Genomic DNA, 19,437 nt, shown 5'->3' with positions numbered 1-19,437 from the left:
ACAGCATCCAGGGCTGGGTTCTGGGGAGCCATGTGTTTTCATGGGTTACTGTCTGGATGAGAAGGAAAGGCACAAGAGGTAGGATGACTTTTCCATGCCACACAGGACTCATTCTGTAGCATTTGAATTAGGGGATGTGGAGCAGGATGGAAGCTGGTGACAGGAAGAAACTAGAAGCCAGAGAGGAGAGTCAGACCAGGAGGGGAAGTGAGAGTCTGAGTAGGTGTCCAGGGTTGAGGGAGGAGCACATTTGTATTGTTGCAGAGACCCAGGGAAGCCTTCTGTGTGGAGAAGGAAATCAGAAGAGAGGTGCCGTGTGTAGGGTAGGTTTGCTAGAACAGACGTCAAAGACCTACTTTCTAAGACAAAGAAAGAACATCTGCAAATACAATGCTGTTCCTGCAACTTGTGTTGCTGGTGGTTCTCCTCCCAGGTGGTGACAGTGAAGATGGTGAGAACTCTGGCCCTGCCCTGTGGGTGCACGTGTGTATGATGTGTGTACACATGCCTATGTGTCTCTATGTGTGCATATGTGTGTAAGTATGTATGAGTTTGTGTATTTGTGTATAGGTGTGCAACTCTGTGTCTACATATGTGTACCTGTGGGTGTGTGTCTGTATGTCTGTGTTTGCATGTGTACATATGTGTGTCTCTGTGTCTGTATACATGTGTGCATTTGTATCTGTGTATGTTTGTAAGAGCGTGTAAAGTTGTGTGACTTTGTAAGTGTGCTCGTTTGTGAGTGTATGTGACCATTTGTGGTGTGGGTCCCCACCATATAGCTGGAGAAGGAGAGTGTCAGCCTGGTTCCTTCCTGAGCATCCCTGACCCCAGTGTCCTGTGCTCTTCTGAAGGATGGGTACGAAGCTCAGGGCTCTGGGGCAGCACATGTCTCCTGAGACAACTATGGCTTCCCTGTCCTCCAGATTTTGGTTCCTGTCCCTGGCACCTTCTTCTCCATTCTCTCTCCTTCCCAATGACTCCCTCTTCCTCAGTCTGTCTGTCCTTTTCCCACAGCTTTCCAGGAGCCGATGTCCTTCCAAATTATCTTGACCATATCCTTTTACAACCGTTCCTGGACACAAAATCTGGGTTCAGCTTGGCTGAATGAGCTGCAGACTCATGGCTGGGACAGTAAGACTGGGGCTCTCATTCTCCTTTGGCCTTGGTCCAGGGGCAACTTGACCACTGAGCAGCTGATGAAATTGGAAAAGTTATTGTACACATGCTCCATTGGATGTCGTCAGGTGTTTCAAGACCATGTGAGACACTGGCAGCTTGAATGTAAGTTCAGTTCCCTCAGGGAAGGAGGGATGGATGTGCAAGTGTGTGTGTGTCTCCTTGAGTTCCTTCTTCCTCTAGGAAAGAGCCTCCACTAGCTTCTGAAACTCAGGTTTCCCTATCATAAATCTGAATCACAACCTCTGGGCAGGGGGTAGAAGCCAGACCCCGATTCTTGAAAAGCTTCATATCTTCTGCTAATTCCCACTCCTCTCATTGACCACAGGCTGTGCTCTCCTGTCTCCCACTAGTGTCTCCCATGACCATCACTTTCCCTGGCCTCCAACCAGGCACCCTCTTTTCCCTTACTCTGTGACTGACTCCTTGAACTGTACTTTTGTCCCCATTCAATCCCACCAGCAAATTCTGTCTATGCTTTCCCTGTACCGCACTGCAGTCACTTCACCCTAGATTGTTTTTTATCCCCAGCTCTCCTGCTGAGCCCTTCCTTATTCTCTGCCCACATCATTCATGTTTCTCCTCCAACATTTTTTCCTTCCTCTATCATTCACCTCTTCCTCTGCCTCCAGTGACCACCACTTCCTCTTTGTGTGAGCCTCCCATCAAACAAAACTGTGCTCCATTCCCTCCAATCCCCAGAACTTTCCCCTCTGCTTCTGCCCTCCAGGGATTCCACTCATCTCATTTCATCTCCTTCACTCTCCCAGTCCTATAACTCACAACTTCTCTTCCCCAGATCCCTTCCAGGTACAGCTGGCAAAAGGCTGTAAGCTACACACTGGGGAAGCATCAGAAGAATTTGTGCGGATTGCTTATCAAGGGGCAGATCTCGTGAGCTTCCAGAACATGACATGGTGGCCATCTCCAAAGGGAGGAAGTAGGGCTCAGCAGGTCTGCAAACTATTCAATCAGGACCATGTGACCAATGAGGAAACACACATATTCTTTAGTGACTCCTGCCCCGGGTTCCTCTTGAGTCTTCTTGATGCAGGGAAGGAAGATCTCCAGCGACAAGGTCAGTCCTGTTCCCTTCCTCCATGAATTCTCTACTCTGCACTCATAAATTTACACCATTCCTTCAAAGAAGGAGCCAAGAGGGAGATGGGGGTTGGTGATAGGTTTCAAGAGGTAGTAAGATGTATCTATCTAAAGTGATGTGAAGATCTACCCTCTCAGTTCTGTGAATACCTGTCTTGTGTCTGCAGAGAGGCCAGAGGCCTGGCTGTCCACTGGCCCCAGTCCCGGTCCTGGCCATCTCCTGCTGGTGTGCCATATCTCTGGCTTCCACCCAAAGCCTGTGTGGGTGATGTGGATGCGAGGTGAGAAGGAGCAACAGGGCACCCAGCGAGGTGACGTCCTGCCCCATGCTGATGGGACATGGTATCTTCAGACGTCCTTGGATGTGAAAGCCAGTGAGGCAGCTGGCCTGTCATGCCGAGTGAGACATAGCAGTCTAGGAGGCCAGGACATGGTCCTCCACTGGGGTGAGAAAGAGCTGGGACCCACCTGGGAAAGGAGGTCGTTGGTAGTTAGAGCAGAGTGTCAGAGCCAGATGAAAATTTGGGTTGCTAGGGATTCCAGACCAAAAATGACTAAAATCAGTAAACCAAGGAATGGAGAACTAAGGGTGGGAGCCCTCTAGATGTTGAAGGATGGAGAGGGTTGGGTGAAGGGTCCATCTCAGGAAGAATGGGAGAAGTGAAAGGAGGAAGGGTGGTTGGTGAGGCAGAGAATTACAGGAGCAAAGAGGACCAGGGAGGTGCAGTTCAACTCGGGTTGGATGGGAAATGACACACTTTGTGCACCAAACCCACAGAACAGCCCCACTCCGTGGGCTTGGACTTCCTGGCAGTAATAGTGCCCCTGGTGCTTCTGGCAGTTCTGGCGTTGTGGCTCTGGAAACGCTGGTGAGTCTCTGGAGCCACCTTCCTCCTCTTTCCCATGTATCTCCCTACCTTTCAGTCTGTCCTCAGCCCTCCTGCTCCTACTGCTCTTCCCTCCTGCAGTCCTCACCTCTACTTGCTGCAGAGTGACTCCTCCTGTGTTCCTCCCAGGAAAACACACTGGAGACCTCAGTGCACTGGCTTCCATTTGGAGTGAGATCCCAGCAGCCCAGGCTCCAGGATTTATCTAAACCCAGCTCAGCGGTGATGTCCTTGCAACTCTCTACATGCAATTTTGTCTTTCAGTTCTGCTTAATTATCTGTTGTCACTATAAGTTTAGTGTAATTTAGTGGGATTTGTTGTTGTGACCTGATTCTGGGACTTTAAAATTCAAAATTTAACTCTGGTGGAATGAAGTCCCAGAACCTCCATGGGACATCAGGCATCAAATGTCAGTTCCTCGAGAGCCTTCCCTGATTTACTAGTGGAAGCAGTCTCTGCCTGGTGAAAATTTCCTCAATTTTTAGTTGCACTTTGGCGAATCTATTTCTGACCCCACCCCGTATTGTCCCCTGTGAGGTCCCTTTTCTCCTTCTAATACTTAGACCTGTTGAGATCAAAGTCCATGTTTTTTTTTTTTTGACTTTTTGGTACGGTGTCTGACCTACATGGAATATGTCCTCAATAAAAATCTGTGTTGAATATTTGCCACATTTATAGCTTTTTCAGCTTCTTTTACTTCCTGACATGTTTGTAGTAATTGAGATGTTTGATGCTTTTCTTGTTAAAAGTCTTTTTTTTTTTTTTTTTTTTGCCGAGGGACTTCACATTCTCATGGTTCCTTGTGTCAATTCTGAGCCTGAGGAGAAACACGGTTTTACCTGTGACCATTCGAGTTATTTAACTGTAGACATTTATTGGAGTGGACCTGTTGCTCCAAGTATTCTGAATAAAAAGAGGAAGGCAGGATACTTGCTGTGTGTGAGGCTCAGGGATAGCCACAGAGTTGTCACACTGGGGCTTGTTAGAAATAGAGGGTCTTGGTCTCGGCTGAGAGTCACTGAATCACAATTTGCATTTTAGCAAAACCAGCAAGGAATTCACAGAGGCATAAAATATGAGAGGCACTGATATAGGTGATGCCTGAGAGGTAGCAGGGCAAGTGTGTCCCTGAACAGAAAAGAGATGGTCCAGGAAAGAGAACAAGAGTGCTATGGTCAGGAAGGAATGGGGATCCAACAAGGACCATGCATTCAGTGCCTCCTGGCATTCATGGCTGCTGTGTTATAGTCACTGAGGGCACAGATATTGAGCCATTGTTTCTGGGAGAAATCTGGGGTTGGGTTCCTGGGAGCCTCTGCTTATAATACTTTCCAACTGGTGAGTACACAGCCTGGATTCATGTGTGTTTCTGTGTAAAGACAGCTTCTTTTTTAAAAAAATTTTATTTTATTATGTTAGTTAGTCACCGCACAATACATCATTAGTTTTTGATGTAGTGATCCACAATTCATTGTTTTCGTATAACACCCAGTGCTCCATGAAGTACGTGCCCTCCTTAATACCCATCACCAGGCTAACCCATCTCCCCACCCCCCTCCCCTCTAAAACCCTCAGTTTGTTTCTCAGAGTCCATATCTCTCATGGTTCATCTCTCTCTCCAATTAAAGACAGCTTCTTAATATATATGTATTTCCAAATAATTCATTGTGTGACGTATTTCCCTATGCTGAAATACTAGCTCAGAAGTGTAACATTTCTCAGCTTGGGTACTGTGATCATCAGTGTCTTTGGTTTTAGCCCCACAGTTATTGCCCATGGCGCTTTTAGAAACAAATAAACAAGAAATAGTCATCATCTTACGAATCCACAAGTATAGTTTCTTTCTCCCCTTTTCCGTGGTGTTATCTTAGTGTCCTAGATGTTACTTTAGCACTCTCTGGCTCCATATAGATGTCATGAATATCTTATTTCTTTTCCTGGATTTACTGCATTGATAATTCATTACCTCTCACCTCATGGCCCACACCTCTGCATAGGGAGACTGAGTGAGCCTTACCTGCACAAGTGTTTTGTCATGAGGCACATCCCACCTTCTTGTGCTTAGGACACCAGTCAGCCCTGAAGCTCTGGGCTTCAGGGCCTTTTTAAACACTGAAATCACCAAGAAAGAGCATGTAATTCAGAAAACGTGACACCAAATGGGCCATGAGCAAGACAAGTGTTTACAGTGTGGCAATTAACACGGGAAGGCTGAGGGGCACATGGCTCAGCCTCACCAGTCAACACATAAAGTGGGTGACACATTTCAGGTCTCTCTCTTTGCCTCTTTGAAGAGTGGTGAGCACATGTGTCTGGGGGCTACAAATCAACATCAGCAGGTAGGCCAATCAACACAGACAGACTCCATGAATAATGAAGACAGACCCTTTGTGACTGATGACTCCCATTCAGTGGGAATGGAAACATCCATGGCTATACTTCAGTTACTCTTGGTTTCATTAATTAACTCAGCAAACCATTCTCAAGCCTGGCCATGTAGCTGGGACATCTTGAATGTCAAGTAGTGGGGGAGGAAAAGGTCTTCTATGTCTCCAGAGATTGAACACTTTGCCTTCCTGATTTGTTTACCTTTTTCATTTTGTTTCTATTTTCTTAGTACAGAAATTTATGTGGGTTGAACTAGGGGAGAGGAACTTAGTTCTAATTTGTTTAGGGGCTGAGAGAGGAGCCCAGGGCAGTGGGGCATCCAGAGAGACCACATGCAGGCTCCCAGCCCTACACATGTGGACATTTCTGGAAACAACAAAACAAAACAAAACAAAACAAAACAAAACATTGGGATGAGAGAGGTGGCAAAGTTAAAAATATAGGAATGGGGGAGAGCAAATCATGGGACGTTTGCAATCTTCCCACCTGGATCAGACTGGTTGTTTCTCTAAGTTCAGTCCACCTTGCCACCCTCACATGGCCACCATGTGGTTTTTGGATGGTTGACTCCAACCTCATGTGTAGCCTTGGGCTCTGATCAGCCTGAGACCATCAGGAGAAAGCATCCTTGACAATGAGCCAGGCTGAAGGATGGACAGGTAACTGGCTGCTAAGGCCAATCATCAGACAGATGCCATTTGTATCACCCAGAGTGATGGTTCAGGGCCAGGTACCTGCTCCATGTGGCACAGGTTCCACAAAGTCTGATTCTTGTGGTCGATGGAAGGGAAAGAGATGCTTTCTCCTGTCCTGGATGAGAAGATGCAGAGTATAAAGATGGAAACAAGTACCATCCATTTTTCAGCACCAGAGAAGCAAGCCTGAGGATGAAATTTGCATGCAAGTAGGCAGAGAAATTGTATAAGTGAAATTTGCTAAGAACATAGATCCAAGGTGTTCTCACCACAAAAAAAGGAAAGAAAGGGAAAGAAAAGAAAAAAAAAAAGGGGGGGTATTTTTTGGGGACCCTTTGGGGAGGAGCTAAGTTGGCAGAGTAGTAGGAGGACCCCAAGCTTTCCCCAACCCTGGAACACAGCTAGGTGAATATAAAATCCTTCTTAATAACCAAGATATCAATCTGAGGATTGACAGAACAAACTGCACAACTAGAAGGAGACAAGAGGCCACAACATGGAAGGTAGGAGGTAGGGCATCATGCTTTGGGGGAGATACAATTATAGGTGCTGTGGAGAGGAGGGAAGCCTGGTCACCTACAGAGGAGAGAGAGAGTGGGGAGCACCCAGGGTATCACAGAAGGAAAAGAATTCCCCACAGCCATTGACTAGGAAAGTGGGAGTGGTTGATTTTTGTGAAATTTGCAACTAGTGGAGCTCAAATACGAGTTTTAGAGGTCTGTGCTGTGGCTAATGTTGAGTCCAGTGTGCACTGCAGTGCTCCTGTGGGGAAGGAGGGCAGAAGTCTGGGGATAGATAGCATGATCTGAGGATCCCCTGGGACACATGGGAGAGACTGTTTCACCTTTTGGGGTTCATCTGGGAGAGGTGGCACCACCTCTCTGGGGACAAAAGAGCTGGAGGGCACCATTGCCCTCCCCAACCCCAGAGCATGGGCACGGAGACATTGCTGCGTGTGGCTAACCTGGACACTGGTTATTTGCTGCACTTTACTACAAATTCCATGCTCCTGTGCCTGGATGCAACTGCCCTTCTGGGACAAACCTGCACCAGTCCCAGTGTGGCGAGACCCTCCCTCAGACAACCAGCATGGGTCCCTGACATGCCAGGTCCGGAATGTTCAGAGGTTTAATGCCTGGGATTGATCCCAGGGGTCACTGTGCTCCCTGGCAGATAGAAGGTCAGGACACAGATAGGATGAAGGCAGGGATCTCAGGGACACCTGGAATATACCAAGGGAGAATGTTCGCTCTTCTGGGAGCACTTCCCTGATAGTAGCGGTAGGGAATCCCTTTTTTAGGGATGAAGGGGTTGCTGGGGCTTTTTCTCTCCCCGGCCACTCGCATAAACTAACTTCAGTGAGCAGGACAGTGTCAGCAGTAGTGGTCTATACTGCTTGTACCTATCCAACTCCCTGTGTTCTGCAAGGGCTTTCCTTCTTGGGCAAGTGTGCCTGAGAACCAGAGCAGCAGGCTCCTCCCCCAGAAGACCAGGGAAATCTCCACATTCACCACATCAACTGACCATATAGGTCTGCAAAACTTCAGTTCTAGTGAAAATAACATCATGTCTCATTTAACAAGCAGACCAGGGCACACAGAGTTAAAACTCACCACACACTGAATAAGGTCCAAACACTCTCCACTACAGTCAAGGATATCCTCTGCAGATGACTGATTGGAGTGGAAGAACAGTCAAAACACAGTAGCAGAGTACACACAACACATACCAAAGACTCCCTGAAGTAACAGGCCCTGTACAGTATATGGTTTCTTCTTCATAAGGCCATTACTCCCAGGAACAAGAAACATAACAGGCTTTCATAAAACACAGAAGAAGACAGGGTGCTACACAAAATGCCAAGATGGAGGATTTCATCCCAAAAGAAAGAACAAGAAAATGTCACAGCCAGGGACTAATTGAAATGGATAAGTAATATGCCTGATCCAGAAATCAAAGCAACAATTATAAGGATACTAGCGGTGTTTGAGAAAATCATAGACGACACCCAGTGTCCCTTACAGCAGAGATAAAAGACCTAAAAACTAGTCAGGCCAAAATAAAAAAAATGCTATAACTGAGATGTGAAACCAAATGGATGTAATGACCACAAGAATGGAAGAAGCGATATGGAAGACAGAACTATGGAAAATAATGAAGCTGAAAAGAAGAGGGGAAGAAAAATATTGGATCACAAATGTAGACTTAGGGAACTCAGTGACTCCATAAAGTATAAAAAACATTCATATCTTAGCAATACAAGAAGAAGAAGAGAGGAAAAAGGAGGCAGAAGGTTTATTTGAGCAAATTATAGCTGAAAAATTCCCTGCATTGGGGAAGGAAATAGACATCCAAATCCAGGAGGCACAGAGAACTCACATCTAAATCAACAAAAGCAGGCCAACACCAAGACATATCATAGTTAAATGGGCAAAATACAAAGAAAAAAAATCCTAACAGCAGCAAGACAAAAGAAATCCCTAACTTACAAAGGAGGACAAATAAGGTTAGTAGCAGATCTCTCCACAGAAACTTGGCAGGCCAGAGGGAGTGGAATGATAAATTGAAAGTGCTGAATGGGAAAAATATGCAGCCAAGAATACTCTATCCAGTAAGGCTGTCATTCAGAATAGAAGGAGAGATAAAGACTTTCCCAGACAAACAAAAACTAAAGGAGTTCATGACCAACAAGCCAGCCTTGCAAGAAATATTAATGGGGACTTCCTGAGTGGGAAAGAAAGAGCAAATGTGACAAATACTAGAAAGAAACAGAGAAAATCTCCAGAAACAGAAACAAAATAGGTTATAAAATAGCACTAAATCCATATCTATTCAATAATTGCTCTGAATATGAATGGACTAAATGCTCTAATTAAAAGACATAGGATGTCAGAATGGATGAAAAAATAAGACCCATCTATATGCTGCCACAAGGGACTCATTTTAGACATAAAGTCACATGCAGATTGAAAGTGAGGGGATGAAGAACCATTTATCATACTAACGGATGTCAAAAGTAAGCTGGAGTAACTGTATTTATATCAGACAAAGTAGATATAGCACCAAAGACTGTAACAAGAGATGAAGAAAGGCACTATATCATATAAAAGGGGTCTATCTAACAGAAGATCAAACAATTGTAAATATTTATGCCTCCAATTTGGAAGCACCCAAATATGTAAACCAATTAATTACAAACATAAAGGAACTCATTAATAATACTACAATACTAGTAGGGGACTTTAACACCCCACTTACAGCAATGGACAGATCATATAAGTAGAATATCAACAAGGAAACAATGGCTTTGAATGACACACTGGACAAGATAAACTTAATATTCAGAACATTTCATATAAAAGTGGCAGAATACACATTCTTTTCAGGTGCATAGGAGGCATTCTCCAGAATAGACCACATACTGGGTCACAAATCAGGCCTCTATATATACAAACAGATTGAGATCACATGACAGATGCTTTCTGACCACAACACTATGAGACTTGATGTCAACCACAAGAAAAAATTTGAAAAGACCAAAAATACATGGAGGTTAAAGAACATCCTACTAAAGAATAAATGGATCAACCGGGAAATTAAATAAGAAATAAAATAATACATGAAAACAATTGAAAATGAGAAAAAGACTGTCTAAAACTTTGGGATGCAGCAAAGTGGACATAAGAAAGAAGTATATAGCAATACAGGCCTACCTGAAGAAGTGAGAAAGTCTCAAATACACAACCTTACCTTACACCTAAAGGAGCTAGAAAAGGAATAGCAAATAAAGCTTAAAGCCAGCAGAAGGGGGATAATAATGATTACAACAGAAATGATGTATTGTATGGTGACTAACATAATAAAATAAAAAAAAGAAATAAATGATATAGAAACAAACAAACAAAAAGCAGTAGAACAGATCATAGAAACCAGAAGTGGGTTCTTTGAAAGAATGAATAAAATTGATAAACCCCCAGCCAGAATTATCAAAAAGAAAAGAGAAAGGAACCAAATAAATAAAATAATAAATGAAAGTGGAGAGATCACAAAATACAAACAAGTATAAGAGAATATTATGAAAAATTATATGCCAACAAATGGGGCAATCTGGAAGAAATGGATAAATTCCTAGAAACATACACACTACCAAATCTGAAACAGGAAGAAATAGAAAAATTGAACAGACCAATAACTAGCAAAGAAATTGAATCAGTAATCAAAAACCTCCCTAGAAGCAAAAGTCCAGCACCAGATGGCTTCCCAGGGGAATTGTACCAAATATGTAGAGTTAATAACTATTCTTCTCAAACTGTTCCAAAAAATAGAAATTGAAGAAGAATACAAATTGATTCCATGAAGCCAGCATTACTTTGATTCTAAAACCAGAGACAGACCCCAGTAAAAAGGAGAATTAGAAGCCAACATCCCTGATGAACATGGATGCAAAAATTGTCAATAAGAGACTAGCAAATTGAATCTAACTGTCCTTTAAAAGAATCATTCACTACAATCAAGTGGGATTTATTCCTGGACTGCAGGGGTGGTTCAATATTCCCAAATCAATCAACATGATACACCACATTAATAAAAGAAAGGATAGGAACCATATGACCTTTAGATGCAGAAAAAGCATTTGAAAAATACAGTAACATTTCTTGATAAAAAAAAATTCAAGAAAGTAGGGATAGAAGGAACATACCTCAACATCATAAAGGCCATATGTGAAAAACCTACAGCTAAAATCATCCTCAATGGGGAAAAACTGAGAGCATTTCCGCTATGGTCACAAACGAGACAAGGATATTCACTCTAGCCATTTTTACTTAACATAGCACTGGAAGGCCTTAGCCTCAGCAATCAGACAACAAAAAGAAGCAAAAGGCATCTAAATTGGCAAGGAAGAAGTCAAACTTTCACTATTCACAGACTACATGATATTCTATATAGAAAATCTGAAAGACTCCACCAAAAAACTGCTAGAACTGATATATGAATTTCGTAAAGTCACAGGATACAAAATCAATGTACAGAAATCTGTTGCATTTCTACACACCAATAATGAAACAGCAGAAAGAGAAATCAAGGAATCTGTCCCATTTACAATTGTACTGAAACCCATAAGATATGGAAACCAAGGAAGGAAAAGTCTTGTGCTCTGATAACTATAGAACAGTGATGAAGAAATTGGTGATGACACAAAGAAATGGAAAAATATTCCATGCTCATGAATTGGAAGAACAAATATTGTGAAAATACCTATACTACCCAAAGAAATCTACACATTTAATCCAATCCCTATTAAAATACCACCAACATTTTTCACACAACTAGAGCAAACAAACCTAAAATGTGTATAGAACTAGAAAAGACCCTGAACAGTCAAAGCAATTTTGAAAAAGCAAAGCAAAGCTTGAGACATCACAATTCTGGAATTCAAGCTGCATTACAAAGCTGTAGTCATCAAGACGGTATGGTCCTGGCAAAAAAACAGACACATAGATCAATAGAACAGAATAGAGAGCCCAGAAATGGACCCTCAACTCTATGGTCAACTAATCTTTGAGAAAGCAGGAAAGAACAAACTGAGGGTTTTAGAGGGGAGGGGGTTGGGGGATGGGTTAGCCCAGTGATGCGTATTAAGGAGGGCACGTATTGCATGGAGCACTGGGTGTTATATGAAAACAATGAATCGTGGATCACTACATCAAAAACTAATGATGTATGGTGACTAACATAACATAATAAAATAAAATAAAAAAAAAGAATGTCCAATGGAAAAAAAGACTCTCTTCAACAGATGGTGTTGGGAAAACTGGACAGCAACATGCAGAAGAATGAAAACGTACCAAATTCTTACACCATACTCAAAAACAAATTCAAAATGGATGAAAGACCTAAATCTGAGATCAGAAACCATGAAAATCCTAGAGGAGAACACAGGCAGCAACCACTTTAATATGGGCCGTAGAAACTTATTATTAGATAGGTCCCCCGAGGCAAGGGAAAGAATAGAGAAATAAACTATTGGGACATCATCAGGATAAAAATCTTCTGCACAGGGAAAGAAACAATCAACAAAACTAAAAGGCTGCCTTCAGAATGGAAAAAGATATTTGAAAAATGACATATATGATAAAGGGTTAGTATCCAAAATCTATAAAGAACTTATCATAATCAACACCCATAACACTAATGATCCAGTTAAGAAATGGACAGAAGACATGAATAGACATTTTTCTGAAGAAGACATGCAGATGGCCAGGAGTCACATGAAAAGACACTCAACATCAATGATCATAGTGAAATACAAATGAAAACTGCAATGAGATATCATCTCACACCTGTCAGAACGGCTAAAATTAACAACACAGGAAACACCAGATGTTGGTGAGGATGCAGAAAAAGGGGAACATTCTTGCACTGTTGGTGAGATTGAAAACTGGTGTAGCCACTCTGGAAAACAGTATGGATGTCTTCAAAAAGTTAAAAATAGAACTTACTCTATGACTCAACAATAGCACTACTATGTATTTACCCAAAAATTATAAAATACTGATTCAAAGGGACATAAGCACCCCAAGGTTTATAGCAACATTTATCAACAATAGCCAAATACTGGAAAGAGCCCAGATGTCTGCCGACTGATGAATGGATAAAAAAGATGTCGTATATATATACAATGGAAGATTATTCATTATATAAAGAATGAAATCTTGCCATTTACAAAGATGTGGGTGGAGCTAGAGTGTATTCTGAGCAGGGAAATAAGTCAGTAAGAGAAAGACATACCATATGATTTCACTCATATGTGAATTTAAGAAACAAAACCAGTGAACATAGGGGGAAAAAAGAGAGAGAGAGGCAAACCATAGAAGAGACTCTTAAAGATAGAGAACAAACTGAGGATTTGATGGAGGGATGTGGGTGAGGGATGGGTTAGATGGGTGATGGGCTTTAAAGAGGACACTTGTGATGAGCACTAGGTCTTTTTTTTTTTTTTTAAGATTTTATTTATTTATTTATTTGAGAAAGAGAGAGAGAGAGAGAGAGAGAATGAAACAGCATGAGAGGGGATAGGGTCAGAGGGAGAAGCAGGCTTCCCGCTGAGCCGGGAGCCCGATGTGGGACTCGATCCCAGGACTCCGGGATCATGACCCGAGCCGAAGGCAGTAGCTTAACCCACTGAGCCACCCAGGCGCCCAAGCACTAGGTCTTGTATGTAGGTGATGAGTTACTGAATTCTACACCTGAAACTAATATTCACAGTATGTTAACTAACTGGAATTTAATTAAAAAAAAAAAAAAGAAAGAAAGAAGAGGGTTAGGATGTGAAGTGGTGGCCATGTTAATTGGCCTGGTTGTGGGCATCATGTCTCCATGCACACATACACTAAAATATCAAGTGGTTACTTCATTTTATGTTTTTAAAAAGAAAGCAGAGTTTATTGGCCAGCAAATAAAAGTATTCAAACATGTGATGAATGCTACATAAAATATTAATTTTCATGATTTGCTTCAATAGAAGTTTTCTTGACCAATTCTGCATTTTCCTTACAAAATGCTGCATGCCTCACTAGAGGCTCCATAGGTAAGGATGTGCGCATCCAGGTGCAGCTTCCTGCATGCCCCTTGTGCACCGGACTCCTGTGGTTCTTCAGGCCGTCCTCTCTGAGAAGTTGTTGGAAGACTTTCCTTGGGATGACCTTCCTTCATGTCACATCACAGGCTCTGCTGCACCTGTTAGAGCCAGCGAGGGCCCACAAGGCCTGTAGTGCCTCCCAACCTTCCTTCCTGGGAGGCTGGAAAGCTGCACACTGTCCATAGGTCCAATGTTCCTTTATCCTCATACTCCAGTGATGCCGAAAACAGCAGCAACAACAAAATCAAAGCATCAGAAAGGCAAAGGCATATACACAGACCCACAGAAGGGGCTGGATCCCCAATGACCCTGGGCTCCCCAGTTCCATCAGCCAATACATTCCCCATATGGCTTAAACCCAACAAGGTGTATTTCTATCCTTTGTGACTGGTAGATCCCCTGTGATAGAGGTGGCCCCTAGGGGAGGCTAGGCTAACGTCTCTCTTCCTTGCAGGTTCCTCCTCACTTCCCTCTTCTTTTCCTTTGATTTTTGAAAGTATTCCTTTATTCTTTTTCTTGCCTGTTTGCCTTTTTTTTTCCATGTGTTCTCATCTTGTGACACTCTTCCCCTGTCTTGCATGTTAACCCTGACATCTGGAGCAATCCCTGTCCTGGGTGTTTTCATAGATTCTAACAAACCACTGGTCAGAAATTGAGGTGCTGGGTCTGCTGTTGGCTTAAGTAACTGGCAAATCTTTATACTTCAGGGTTTTCCTACAGATGAAAGGACAAGCTGCACATGTAATAAACCAGGAAGTGTCATGCCAATGACAGTTAAATACTCAAAATGCAAGAAATTTTCCGTGGAATTCTTGACACAATACATCGATTCATTCTTTTGTTTCATCACTTATTCAGCTTTTACTATTTGTATGGTAATCATATTCTGAGAGTGGTTCCAACAGGTAGGAGAAGCAGCTCTGTGTGCAGATATTTAAGATATCAGGAATAATCTCTTCCTCTAAGCTCCTTCCTTTTTCATGTCTACATTTAATCACCCAGATTCAAACTTCAGACTGTTCAATAAGAGAAGTCAACCACATATATGTGAAGATCTAAGTGGCTTTATTAAATGATCCATGAATCAAGAGACTCCCCATCTGGCATGCAAGGGTGCTCTCAGAGGAGTTGTACGAAATGGAACGTTTTTGTAGAGGGAGGTTGGGGCCAGGGAGTTAATAGCAAAAGATCATTGTTTGAGGAGTCAGGCCTGTTTTCTTGGAGAAAAGCAAGAGGTCTTATCATACACATGACCTCATTTGCCTGTGGCATATGGAGAGGACTCAGGTGACAGACTCAGTAGTGCTGGTGGAAAGGAAAAGTTCCTGCTTGACTGGTTAAGACCAAATTTCTGGGGGAGGTTGAAACTGTAATTAGACTGGGTATGAAGTCCCAGTGTGAAGCCCCAGTGTGGGAAGTGGTCTACATGACACCATTTTTTGGGCCTGTGATTTTCTTTTTCTAAGAGGAAGAGCCTCATGGGCAAGTATCTTCAGACTCTTGCCCCTCCAGCAGCAGGAGCTGCTCTTGGTACCCTGCTGGCTAGCCTGATTGGGACAGAAAGTGGGTCACTAGCTCTGTTCTTGTCCAGTCTCATCCCCAGCCAGGTACTTTGTTTTTCAGTTTTGGGGACTGGACATTCTAAGGGTTCCCGCCTTTCTCTCAGCAGATGGAACCCCTCTACTTGCTAGATGGGATGCAGCCAGATTCTTCAATCACTTAATAATACCAATTAGATCATCAAATTTACCTGGTTGGGTTTTATTTTTTTAAGAGGAGCAGTGAGATGTCAAGATATGAATGAGCTGGGGTGGGGGCAAAACAGAGAAGGAAATACATGAGAAGTTTCACAAGGGCAGTAACAGCAGGTTCAGGGCTGGGTGCTAGGAGGGGTGTGTTTTCACGGCTTACTATCTGGATGAGAAGGAAAGCCATGAGAGGTGGGATGATTTTTCCATGCTGCACAAGACTTTTTCCATAGCAACTGAAATAGGGAACAGGGAGCAGGATGGAAGCCAATGACGGAGAAGCTGGAAGTCAGAGAGGAGGGTCAGATAGGAGAGGAAGTTAGAGCCTGAGTAGGTGTCAGGGGTTGAGCGAGGAGCACATTTACATTGTTGCAGAGACTCAGGGAAGGTTGGTGTGTGGAGAAGGAAGTCAGAAGAGAGGTGCTCTGTGTGTGGGGTAAGTTTGTTAGAACAACCGTCAAAGACCGACTTTGTAAGACAAAGAAAGAACATCTGCAAATACAATGCTATTCCTGCAACTTGTGTTGTTTGTGGTTCTCCTCCCAGGTGGTTACAGTGAAGAAGGTGAGATCTTTGGCCCTGCCCATTGGGTGCAAGTGTGTGTGTGTGTGTGTGTGTGTGTGTGTCTGTGTATGCTTGTGTGTCTATGTGTGTGTTTTAATATGTGAATGTGTGTGCATACATATGTGCGTGTGTGTATATGTGTGTCTCTGTGTCTGTATACTTGAGTGCGTGTGTGTCTTTGCATGTTTATTTCTTCAAGAGTGTGTAAATGTGTGAGTTTTTTATGGGTGTGTAGGGTTTTTGTGCATGTGTGCATGTGTACACTTGTGGTGTGTGTGTGTGCACTTGTGGTGTGGGTTCCCCAGCACATACATGGGGAAGGAGAGTGTCACCCTGGTTCCTTCCTGAGCTCCCTGACTCCAGAGCTCTGTGCTCTTCTGAAGGATGGGTACGAAGCTCATAGTTCTGGGGCAGCACATATCTCCTGAGACAACTATGGCTTTCCTGTCATCCAGATTTTGGTTCCCTTCCCTGGCACATCTGCATTCTCTCTTCTTCCCAATGTCTTCTTCTCCCATAGTCTATATATGCTTTTTCCACAGACTTCCAGGATACATTCTCCTTCCAAATCATCCTGACCACATCCTTTTACAATGATTCCTGGACACAAAAACTAGGCTCAGCTTGGCTGAATGAGCTACAGACTCATGGCTGGGACAGTGACTCTGGCAATTTCACATGCCTGTGGCCTTGGTCCAAGGGCAACTTCAGCAACAAGGAGTTGATGGAACAGGAAAGGTCATTCCATACATTCTCCATTAGATTTCCTCTGATATTTCAGGACCATTTCAGTGAATGGCAGCTTGAATGTGAGTTCAGTTCCCTCAGTGGTGGGATGGAGGTGGCAGGTGTGTATGTCTCCTTGAGTTCCTTCTTCCTCTAGGAAAGAGCCTCCACTGGCTTCTGAACCTCATGTCTCCTCATTATGAAACTGAATTACACCTTTTAGGGGAGGAGGTAGAAGCCAGATCCCAATTCTTGAAAAGTTTCGTGCCTTCTGCAATTTCCCCTCCTCTTACTGACTGCAGGTTATCCTCACTGTCTCATACTTGTGTCTCCCATGACCACCCCTCTCCCTTGCCTCCATCCAGGCACGTTTGCTCCCTCACTCTGTGACTGTCTCCTTGAACGCTGCTTTCTCCCCATTGAATCCCATTAGTGATGTCTGTCTATGTATTCCCTGTGGCCCACAGAACTCCCTTTCCCTTGATTGTTTTTACCCCAGCTCTCCTTCTGAGCCTTTCCTTATTCTCTATCCAGACCCTTCATGTCTCTTTTTTCAACATTTGCTCCTTCCTCAGTCTTTCACCTCTTCTTCTGCCTCCAGCAAGCAACACTTCTTCTTTGGCTGAGGCCTTCTCAAACCAAACTTTGCTCCACTTCCTTCAATCCTCTGAACTTCTCCCTCTGCTTCCATCATCCTTGGCTTCCACTCATCTCATTTCATTTCTTTCATTCCCCCTGTCCTGAAACTCACAGTCTCTCTTCCCCAGATCCCTTTCAGGTACAGGCAGCAAAAGGCTGTGAACTGCACTTTGGGGAACCATCAGTAGGATTCATGTGGATTGCGTATCAGGGATCAGATCTCGTGATCTTCCAGAACAAGTCATGGTGGCCATCTCCAAAGGGAAGAAGAAGGGCTCAGCAGGTCTGCAGACTATTCAATCAGTATCATGTGATCAATGTAAGACTACAAGCGCACATCAGTGACACCTGTCCCCATTTCCTCTTGGGTCTTCTTGATGCAGGGAAGACACATCTGCAGCGACAAGGTCAGTCCTGCTCCTTCCCTCCAAGATTTCTTTACTCTGCACTCATAAATTTGCACCATTCCCTCAAATTCATGGTGAGAAGGAGTGAAGAGGGGTTGACAGTGACAGATTTCTAGAGGTGGAAAAAATGTGTCCATCTAAAGTGATGTGAAGAACTAACCTCTTAGTTTGTGAATACCTGTCCTGTCTCTGCAGTGAGGCCAGAGGCCTGGCTGTCCACTGGCCCCAGTCCCAGTCCTGGCCATCTCCTGCTGGTGTGCCATGTCTCGGGTTCTACCCAAAGCCTGTGTGGGTGATGTGGGTGCGGGGTGAGTAGGAGCAACAGGGCACCCAGCGAGGCGACGTCCTGCCCCATGCTGATGGGACATGGTATCTTCAGATATCCTTGGATGTAAAAGCCAGTGGGGCAGCTGGCCTGTCCTGCCAGGTGAGACACAGCAGTCTAGGAGGCCAGGACATTGTCCTCTACTGGGGTGAGAAAGAGCTGGGGCCCAGCTGGGAAAGGGGATGGGTATTCCTCCAGAAGAGCAGGAGAACCAGAAGAAAAATTGGGGTTCCTAGAGACTCCATAACAAAAAGGACAAAAATGAGTAATCCAAGAAATGGAAGAGCTGAGGGTGAGAGTTCTGTAAATGTGGGTGGTGCAGAGGGTTTGTGAAGGGTCCATCTCTGAGGAGGGATGGAAGAAGAGAGAAGAGGAAGGGCGGTTGGTGAGGCAGAGGGTGACAGGAGCAAAGGGGACCAGGGAGGTGCAGTTCAACCCTGGGTGGATGGGAAATGACACACTCTCTGCACCAAACCCACAGAGCAGCACCAACCCATGGGCTTGGTCTTCCTGGAAACGATAGTGCCCCTGGTGCTTCTGGCAGTTCTCACCTTGTGGCTCTGGAAACACTGGTAAATCTATGGAGCCACCTTCCTGCTCTTTCCCAAGTGGTTCCCCACCTTTCAGTCTGTTCTCACTCCTCCTGCTCCTGTTGTCATTCCCACCATGTATTCCTCACCTCCACCTCCTGCAGAATGATTCCTCCTCTGTTCCTCCCAGGAAAACACACTGGAGACCTCAATGTACTGGCCTCCCACTGGAATGAGAAATCATCAGCCCAAGGATCAGGATATACCTAAACCCAGCTCAGCAGTGATGTCCTTGTAACTCTCTGTGTGCAACTTTTGTGTTTCATTTGTGCTTAATGATTAGTTGAGAATATAAGCTCAGTGTAATTTAGCTGGATTTGTTCTTCTGACTTGGTTTGCAACTTAAATCTCAAAATTGAACTCAAAGTAAAATGGATTCCTGGCAACCTCCATGGGTCACAAGCATCAGATATCACTTCCTCCAGTGAGAATTCCCTGATTCACAAGTAGATTAGTCTACTTTGTGAGAATTTCCAAGACCTTGACCTGCACTTTGGCTAATCTATTCCTGCACCCAAGCCCTTGTTGCCCCCATTAGGTTCCTTTTG

General features: G+C 43.9%; 1 protein-coding gene and 1 pseudogene across 2 annotated transcripts; both read left to right on the top strand.

The window, feature by feature from the left end:
- The first annotated feature begins 390 nt into the window (after positions 1-390).
- On the top strand, positions 391-3,342 carry LOC116627442 (T-cell surface glycoprotein CD1a-like). Of its 2 annotated transcripts, XM_032397207.1 has the most exons (6): positions 391-451; positions 1,018-1,284; positions 1,979-2,257; positions 2,448-2,726; positions 3,059-3,149; positions 3,297-3,342. In XM_032397207.1, exons 1-6 carry the CDS (start codon positions 391-393, stop codon positions 3,340-3,342), a joined length of 1,023 nt encoding a protein of 340 aa, XP_032253098.1. The 2 variants fall into 2 exon arrangements, with proteins under 2 accessions (XP_032253098.1, XP_032253099.1); XM_032397208.1 differs by lacking the exon at positions 3,297-3,342 and having other exon boundaries at positions 391-463; positions 1,009-1,284; positions 3,059-3,153.
- Positions 3,343-16,141: 12,799 nt separating this feature from the next.
- LOC116627443 lies at positions 16,142-19,065 on the top strand (annotated as a pseudogene).
- The last annotated feature ends 372 nt before the right edge of the window (positions 19,066-19,437 follow it).

This window comes from Phoca vitulina, unplaced genomic scaffold (genome assembly GCF_004348235.1).
Source record: "Phoca vitulina isolate PV1807 unplaced genomic scaffold, GSC_HSeal_1.0 scaffold97, whole genome shotgun sequence".
NCBI classification, from domain to species: domain Eukaryota; kingdom Metazoa; phylum Chordata; class Mammalia; order Carnivora; family Phocidae; genus Phoca; species Phoca vitulina.
This window is presented reverse-complemented; position numbering and strand designations above follow the sequence as displayed.

Bases quoted from the DNA above. Each gene is read 5' to 3' on its own strand.
- LOC116627442 (XM_032397207.1), top strand. From the start codon at position 391: ATGCTGTTCCTGCAACTTGTGTTGCTGGTGGTTCTCCTCCCAGGTGGT. The intron at 1,285-1,978 runs GTAAGTTCAGTT...TCTCTTCCCCAG, and splicing joins GAGACACTGGCAGCTTGAAT to ATCCCTTCCAGGTACAGCTG. The intron at 3,150-3,296 runs GTGAGTCTCTGG...TGTTCCTCCCAG, and splicing joins TTGTGGCTCTGGAAACGCTG to GAAAACACACTGGAGACCTC.